Source organism: Leptinotarsa decemlineata, unplaced genomic scaffold (genome assembly GCF_025532065.1).
Source record: "Leptinotarsa decemlineata unplaced genomic scaffold, Ldec_3_MD MMD2_tig00001621_RagTag_RagTag, whole genome shotgun sequence".
Lineage (NCBI taxonomy): Eukaryota > Metazoa > Arthropoda > Insecta > Coleoptera > Chrysomelidae > Leptinotarsa > Leptinotarsa decemlineata.
Window position 1 is genome coordinate 4406804 of NW_027412566.1, and position 9045 is coordinate 4415848.

At 35.0% G+C, this 9045-nt stretch overlaps 1 protein-coding gene across 1 annotated transcript in view; it reads right to left on the reverse strand.

Moving 5' to 3' along the window:
• The window catches only part of dac (dachshund family transcription factor), a 374594-nt gene extending 366545 nt beyond the window's left edge, over nt 1-8049 (reverse strand). The window contains exons 1-2 of the mRNA XM_074176210.1: nt 7275-8049; nt 7045-7210 (exon numbers count right to left, since the gene is read on the reverse strand). Coding sequence (XP_074032311.1) covers nt 7045-7139 — 95 coding nt within the window. The 5' untranslated portion in view covers nt 7140-7210; nt 7275-8049. The remainder of the gene's footprint in view (nt 1-7044; nt 7211-7274) is intronic.
• Between the last annotated feature and the right edge of the window lie 996 nt (nt 8050-9045).

Consider the following 9045-nt stretch of genomic DNA (forward strand, 5'->3'; position numbering starts at 1 on the left):
CAAAATTTACTATAGACTAAAATTGGCGCCTTCGCCAAATTATTTGATCGTCCGTGGATAATACTGACAATGAAACGTCAATAATCGACTGATTACAACTAGCCATACGAGCAGTTTTCGTTCATTATGATCGAGATTCAGAAAAATTTTACTGTTTCCTTCAACATTCATTTAAGGAAAACACGTTATTATTAAATCTACAAGGTCAACGTGACTTCAAATACCGTTAAGTCACTCGTGATTTTCTGAAATAATTTCACACAAAAGAAACTCAAAATCATAAGATACCGAAATAACGAACCAAATGAAGGATGTAACTATAAGCTGAAAAAGATTCATCACAATTCCAAACAATAAAATAGTTTTTCTCGAAACAATTAATTTACACGGGAAAAGAAACTTCTCAACATTCATAACTGCTTCACAAAGAATCGACATGATATCCTTGAGGATGATATCTTAGCGTCGAGAAGAATATTACACTTCATCTGAATAAAAGCTGTTTGTGTTGTATTAATTTTAATAACTACATATTTATACCTTATATTTGGTGATAGTAGAATAGTTTATAAAGCAATAAGTGTTGGAGCCTCCAAAAAACTAACTCAGTCGGTAGTCCTGGGTGATAAATTCGGGAAGCTAGAAAGGTTATGTGAAGGCAAAATCGGGGGTTAGACAATTGGTGTAGAAGTGATTGACTTGAATTGTTTTTGAATGTGCACGTATCCGATTTGAAAAGTTCCCGTCAGGTGTATGTCAATTTCCACAACACATTATTATGAAGTTCACTAAATTATTACCAAACCGCCACCTTTGGTGGTAATTCCTACTGAAATGAGATGGCACAAAGTACTCAAATTCTTACTCCTAATAACCAGCAATTATTATATAGTTGAACATCAATTTTGAAATTTGTTTTCATTACAAGTAGATACATCAACTGCGAAATAATACCATTAGAAGTTTTAATACCTACCACAGTGAATTTTTCTACTACCCTGGCTGAATACTTCTTGAAAAGTTCGATTCAGAACTGAATATTCAGACGGTTCTTTCAGTAGTTTGAAATTTTGTAAATCTTTTTAGCAACGACGTACCTATTTTCTATCTATGGAAAAAATTTGATTGATCGAACAATCCATTTGGCATTGTTAGTTACATGAAACCAATTTTTCAAAGAGTTGAATAATGCGGGAATGTTGGATGTTTTGTAAAAATATACTCGTGACAATAACAAATATTTATTTTTATGAAATTTCCTCTGGTGGAGAAAAAAATTGACGCAGTAACGTAGAAAGCCTCTACTCGTTAGAGCAGTGTCCAAGTGTCGTCATTATTATTTTTAAGCATTGAGACTTCTAAAACATGTTTGTCTAGTACCAGTATAAAGTGCTCTGAGTGACAAGTATAATAAAAATTATTTCGTGTTTATGAAAACACAAAATTATTTTCCATATCCATAACCTTGAGATACACCCTGAAACTGTAAAAAGTGAAACCGTGAACTATGTCGAACATTATCACCGTTTCAAAGCCCCCTTCCCGCGTACGTGTATCATCGACGAGAACAGAGAGCGCCCGACCTCCTCCTCCTCAAAAATGCTCCTCTTACATTTTGCATATTGACTTAGATGTTGAAAACGAATCGAATCGCGGTTCGCGGCTGCTGGTCGCCGATAAGAGAAGCTGCTCGCGAGAGACGTAATCGATTAGCCGCACATATTCCAACGATCTTCCGCTTACAGTGAAGGGACAAACGGTGAAGGAGACAAAAAAACTTCGAGCTGTTTCGAGGTCCAAGAATACGACATCATGGACAAAGTGATCATAATTGTTAAGCTTTCGCTGCCATGATCTATTATATCAGTGTCTTTTGACAGATTTCAGGAATTTCCTCGTAAGGCGAAATTTCTTGCTAATTATTCGCTAGCACGTATGACTAGCTTCGTCAGAGTGCTTTCATATCGGATATTGAAAGTTATTTTTACTTCTAACTGACAAAGCATGTATCACATGATTGATGAAGTAAAGTTTCAAATGCTGATTCAATCGATTCAGAACAAATAAAACAGACTGTACATTGACATGTAGACCTTTCAAAAAACTAAGTCTGTAATTTTCATTTCTAGTTTTTAATTCCCCTATGTAAAAAACAGAGTTATAGATATTAAAATGAAAGTTTATGTTCATTTATCATGTTGGGTAGTATTCTCTTCCTTTGACCAATATAAGAAGTAGGACTTTTTGTCTTTACTGTTATCATTGAAGAAGTAACAGGGAAGTTCGTGGTATTTGAGGTCAATTTTAGTGCAATTACTATAGTCCGTTCATAATTTGTTGATAGCTCACTGCAAGTTTGACCCTCATTAGAGAACTGAAATACAGAGAGGACAGCTAATATGATATAATAACAAAAACCAAACTAAAACTTGCAGTTTAAGATGTTTTCGACTAACCCACCTTGTATCTGAAGAAATGCAATACAGCTATAAAACTTTTAATCCGATTATGTAGGTATTTTGAGTGGAAATAAGTGACCAGTGTCGTAGAGTATATGATTAAAACATTAGTTACTTTAAATAAATAAATATATTAATATTCTTAAACTGTAGGTACTGTAAACTGTATTTTTATTTCAAAAAAATTTCTTTATTTTATTCAAAAATAATAAGTTACTTGCAATTTGTAAAAGATACATTTATTTAATTATTACCTATTTTTAAATGATATAAACTACGATTACTTACAAAACTATTCAATTTCAAAATAAACAGGATCATCTTCGGAATCCGAGTCGTCTTGCAGGTTAATAATTAGCGGTTGTGTCTCTACAGTCGCATCAATTATATTGTCAAGATCCCACATTTTTTTTTCTTCTTCTATTGCATGTCTTACTGCATCTCGCCAATTTTGTTCGGTAATATGTTGTAAAGACTCATATAACAATTCACGTACAGCTTGTATTTTATATGACGTATTTTTTCTAGCCACATAGCTTTTCATTTGTGCCCAAATGAGTTCAATTGGATTTAATTCGCAGTGGTAGGGTGGAAGTCTAAGGACTGTGATGTTTCGTCTTTCCGCCATTTTGTCAACTACGTATTTCTTGAACTTAGATTTGTGTTGCCGGGCAATTTTTAAAAGTTCTGCTTTAACCATTCCATCTTCGTAAGGCAGGGACTTATTCCGCAGCCAGTCAATGATATCCTGTTTCTTCCACGCAGTCGTTGGAAGTCTTTCAACTAGTCGTGAATGATAAGGTGCATTATCTAATACTATAATTGAGTTTGGTGGTATATGTTCAATCATCTGCTCAAAATACTCTTCGAAAACATCAGCTGTCATCTCCTCGTGATAGTCTTTTGTGCTTTTGGATTCAAATTCCAACAAACCATGCTTAGCAAATCCTTTTTCACTGCCAATGTGAGAAACTATTAATCTACTGCCTTTACCAGAGGGTGGGGAAATACCAGTAGACCAACCTTCCATATAGGCTTGCCTGGAGCTTGATATATTTTTATCTGTCCAAATTTTTGTGAGAGTATGACCTGCGTTTACCCACGTTTCGACCTGATAGTAAATTGGCCTTCCTTCAGTCCGAAATTTTCGTATAGATCTTAGATACTTTCTTCTCCAACATATTATCTCTTCCCGGACAATCAAAAGTGATTTTCGGTCTGATTTCTCCCACCGGAAATTTAATTCTTTTAAAACTTGCCACAATTTGGTTCGTCCGACATGAGGCAAATCCGGGTCGTCTCTAACTTCTTGTAAAATTTTGTTTAAGTTGGGTATTTCTTTTTTGTAAAAAAATTCGTGAATTTTCCTTCGAATACAATTTTTGGCAAATTCATCAATTTCAATAGGTTTTCTCCCCCTCTTTAAGTATTCGTTTGTATTTGGGTTAGCTATACCTTTTTTTTTTACTTTCTAATAGGAACCTATATATTGTTGACTCCCCTACGCCCGTCATGTTGGCACAACTCTTGATTATGTTCTGAACAGTGTTTGTGGGATTCTGAGAAACCAGAGCATCGTGAACGTTCAAAACAATAGTCTTCTCTCTTGGTGAATAGACAGACTTACTGACTGTACGCAACAGTACCGGTGTAAAACTTGATGATGTTGATGATGACGACGAAGCCATCGCAAGCAATCAAACAAAACAAGCAGGAACGAAAGGTACGTATATGTTTGTAGGAATATGAAAAAAAGTTACTCACGCACTGCACAAAATTCGCAAAATAAATATTAGAGACGTTAATTACTGCCGTAGATACCGAAACACCAACGAGCCGTAAATTAAATGCGATTAAAAAATGTACTAAACCAAAAATTATTTTCGTTCGTAACAACTTCACCCTTTCAAGGCAAGTTTCGAATATAAACTGAAGCTTTATATTTCATGAATAAACACCTCAGGAACCTCCGCCTATGATTTTACGAGTTTTACGACCGTTTTATGACTTGGGCCCTCATTTTGTGCTATCGACAAATTATGAACGGACTATAGTTAAGTACAGACCATTTTTTGTATAGAATTGTTTTTGAATCATTTTACTCTTTTTTATAAAATAATTTGTTCAGCTAAGTTGAAGAATACTCCTATATAAATACTTATCAAAGTATTAAATAATATTTTTCTAGAAAATATTTGATCATATAGAATATTTTGAAAAACAATTAAACAGTTTCAATAATAAACCTTCGTGAAAAATTAAAGTGAAACTCATTTCCCTACTTAAAAATGAAACAAGGAGACCTCCACCTGACTATATAATTCTATAAAACCTCATTCGTTTGCATAGGGGATTTGTTAAACCATCTTAAAATACAAAAGGGTCCATATGTGCGATACACCCTTTCCGTATGATTTTAATACCCTCTTTCCTTTCTTTTGAATACTATTGGCATTTATCAAATATCACACACGCGATTGGAAATTTCACTTCAATTTAAGGCAATAGGTATGATCCCAAATTATTTTCATTTTCTTGTTGTTTATCTTTTTTTTTGTTTTCAAAACCAAAAACAGAATGATCAAATACTGATTTTGAAAGTTGAAATCCAGAGTGTTGAAAGCAGTTTACCTACTAATAAAAGTGAGCGAAATTTAAATCAAGCAACGTATTTGAGGCATATGTATTTTTATATGTTGGCTACTCAGTATCCTCAATATCAGCTGTCATATGCAGATGACCTTTGTATTATGTATTTTTGAATTTTACTTGCTGTTTGAAATTTGTTTTCATCGTATTAATTTCATCGTCCATATCAGGAATTATTTTGTTTGCAGCACATATATGTTTGCTGAGTTGGCTACTCTGTGCATTTGTCATATGTAGTTGAGGTTTAAATTGTCCACTGTTTTGTTTCATTAACTGTTCTCATTGTAAACACCGCTAAGACCTATCATATTCGATTCTTACCAAAAAATATGAATCCTGATCTCCACCTAACAATCAATGGAAAATCGATAGAAAGCAAAGAGAATATGAAATTCTTAGGTGTTGTGCTTGATAGGAAACTTTCATGGGAAAAGCAAATCACCACTTTATGTTCAAAACTCAGCACAATCGCATACATTATTAGGAATCTGAGGTATACAGTATCAGCTGATGTACTGAGAATTCTTTATTACGGACTGGCACAGTCAGCTATGCAATATGGGATAATATTTTGGGGATCCTCAACTCTTATACTAGAGGCTTTTCATTCCCAAAAAAAATCATCAGAGCTATGAATAAAACTCGCCCTTGAGAATCTTGTAAGCCACTATTCCAAAATTCTAAAATGCTAACGTTACCTTGCTTCTACATCTTGAACCTGATATTGTTTATAAAGGACAAAGAAGAAGAATGACCAAATACATGCACATTATACAAGGAATGAGGAAAATATTCATCTGCCCTTTTCCAGGCTTCTCATTAGTCAAAATTCCCCAAAATATGATGGTGTAAAATGTTTCAATAAGATAAAAAATTTAATAGATATGAGCGATAGCAAGACAGCAGTTAGGACTAGAATATCAACATATCTCAGTGATGAAGCTTTCTATAGCGTAGAAGAGTTTCTGGAAATTGATTTTTGTTATCAATTACTCCGCTAATTTTGTGTGAGTGCGACCTTGAAAAACATCAGTGAGTCAAACTTTATATATAACTTCTATTGAGGGTTGTCGTTCGTAGGGGTGCGACTGCTGGTTAACGGAAAAACAGATTTTAAACAGATTGGTAACTGGTGCTGTAAGTTGCAAAACTTTTGCTTGCTTAGCCCTGAGTAGTCTCAACAGTCGATGGGGGACGAATCCCTCGGTCCCCCTGGGGGCCATACTTCAGATGAAAATATGGTAACAGGCAATTCAAACTCGATAATTAAATAATCTTCTATCCCCTTCCTCACAAACATTCATAAAATCCTTAAATCAACTATCTACTGCACAATCCCAGGCAATACTAAGTTATATACTCAGAACTTAGTATCCTATCAGAACAATTCAAACATGACTAAACTATGCTTACACAAATTAACGAATGGAATCGAAAGTTACAAAGGAAAATTACCTACACCAACACTGATTTTGGACCTTTCTTGGTTATGGTTGAAAAAAAGCAAGGAACCTCATTGCATCTCATGGATTTGGGCAAAATATTCCACCTTGCAAACATTAAAAATGTAATAAGCTTCACCAAAAAGGGTAATAACCGAATTGGAGTACAGTTTTCTAACCCACAGGATTTAAATGAACTGTTAACTAATGCCACGATTCTTTCGAAAGGCTATGCAGCATACATACCTCAACGCTTCATAACAATTAAGAGTATTATTCGAGACATGGCCTATCAATTGTTCTAGAAGATGTTATTGAATTTGGTAAATCCTCTCTAAAAATCATTGAGGCTTATCGATTCAAAAGGAAAACTACAATTGATAGAGAAGTAGCAAATGTGCCATTCACAACTATACTAGTTACTTTTCAAGGTAACACACTGCCACAGGATGTAAATATTTTCAAATATTCTACATGACTTGAGGCATACATACCCCCTATCCGTCAACATCAAAACTGCCTTAGTTTTGATCACCCAGCATAGAACTGTTGAAACGCGGCACGATGTCCTCGTTGCGGAGAGAACCATAACAGTAATTGTATGGCTTCTATCAAATGCATCTTTTGTGATGGCCAACTCTTAGCCAATGACAAGAAAAGCTGTAAAAAATTTGAAAGGCAGGGTTTCATCAATGAACTAATGGCACATAAGAGTATGTCTTACTATGAAGCAGCACAAGTGTATCCTCCATTGAAACGAAGAGCTGGTCCACAACCCTTCCATCGTCGTAGTCATAACTTTCTGTCTATAGCCCATAATAAGCCCAATCACAACAGTGGAAACTCTTAAGCCAGAATAACAGCACAGACAAAACACACGAGACCGTCTCGAATGAATAGAAAAGTCAGGATATGACGAAAGAGCTCATCAAAACCTATTACTCCCTCAATCAAACTATACGCCTGTAAATTTCCCAATCTACAATAACTGTTATTATCACAATCCCACTCCCTTGGAAACTATATCTCCAGTTGAGGTTGAGGTTAATTTAATACCTCAGATTTCTCCAATGGAACTGCCAGTATTCCTGTGATACCAAACATCCCTTCTGAGATTAGAGATGAATCAAATCATACTTTTCAACAAAATCAAGTTATTGAAGACTTTTTCGGGAAACTTACATACAATAACGAAACGTACAAATAGTAATAATAAACACAGTACTTATATTCTGTTAATTCATTATAATTTTAATAAAATTAAAACTAATATTACAACCATAACTGCCGCTGTCAACATTATTGATATTTCAACATTTTCAATTTTCAACGTATATCGTATATTAGGAAATTAGGGTTAAGGAGAGGAAAATATTCTCGTCTTCTTATTACTTCTTTAACTCAGGGTCGATGGCAACGGTACAAAGGGATATCTGCCATGACTCGCGACAATTGAGGAATTTAATTCGCTAACTGATCAAACTCAGTGAATGGAATTTTTACATGTATCAGACATACCCTTCGATTGACAGATATTCTACGAGGGTATCACATAATTCACAAGTTACTATTTATCTCGATGGCTTTATATTTGATGTTACGTATAAATAATCAGCTTTGGGAAGCGTCCGACTAAGGAGTGCACGGCACTTGGATCTCTCATATCTCTGTGAGTTATATCAACGTTACTTTTTTTGCAACCTCCAAATACCGAATGCAGTTGTTGAGCAGTTGGACTGGGAGACCAATAAAACACTATTTCAAAACCCACCTCAACAAACAATTGTTAATCAATGGTTGTAAAGATTCTTCATTGGAATATACGTATACATATACATGATTTATTGGTGTCACACATTCGAGATCACGCGGTGGATATCATAGCACTGAATAAAACTTTTCTACCACCACACTATTGCACCTAACTGAGGGGTTTTAATCACATAAGATGGGACAGAGATGACGGACGAGGCGGAGTCGCAATTTTTATCAAAAACCACATTTCTTGCAACATTATCGACTTCAACAATACTCCGTTGCATGATAATATATTAGGTATTGAAATGAAACATATGTCGCTTATTAGCATATGTGTTCTTAGAGAAACCCCGCACTTTTCACATACTCTTAACAATACTGTGGACTACTACTGATCATTGGGGATATGAATGCACAACACCCATCATGGGGTACTGGCATTTCAAACAAATAAGGTTCACAGTTGCTGGACTTTGTTGGGGAGCGTGGCTCAGTCATACTGAACGATGGTAGCCTCACACGGCTGACTGCTCCAGGTATTAATGCAAGTGCTCCCGACATTGCCAAGTGTTCACCACAACTATCACACAGTATAGACTGGACCGTACTTCCTGATGCTGGAATGAGTGATAAATAATCTTTTTTATGTTGCTTGAATGATCCTAGAACTTCACAATCGAATAAAATTCAACATCGGCATACGTATAACACTGAGAAAGTTGATTGGTTACGATATG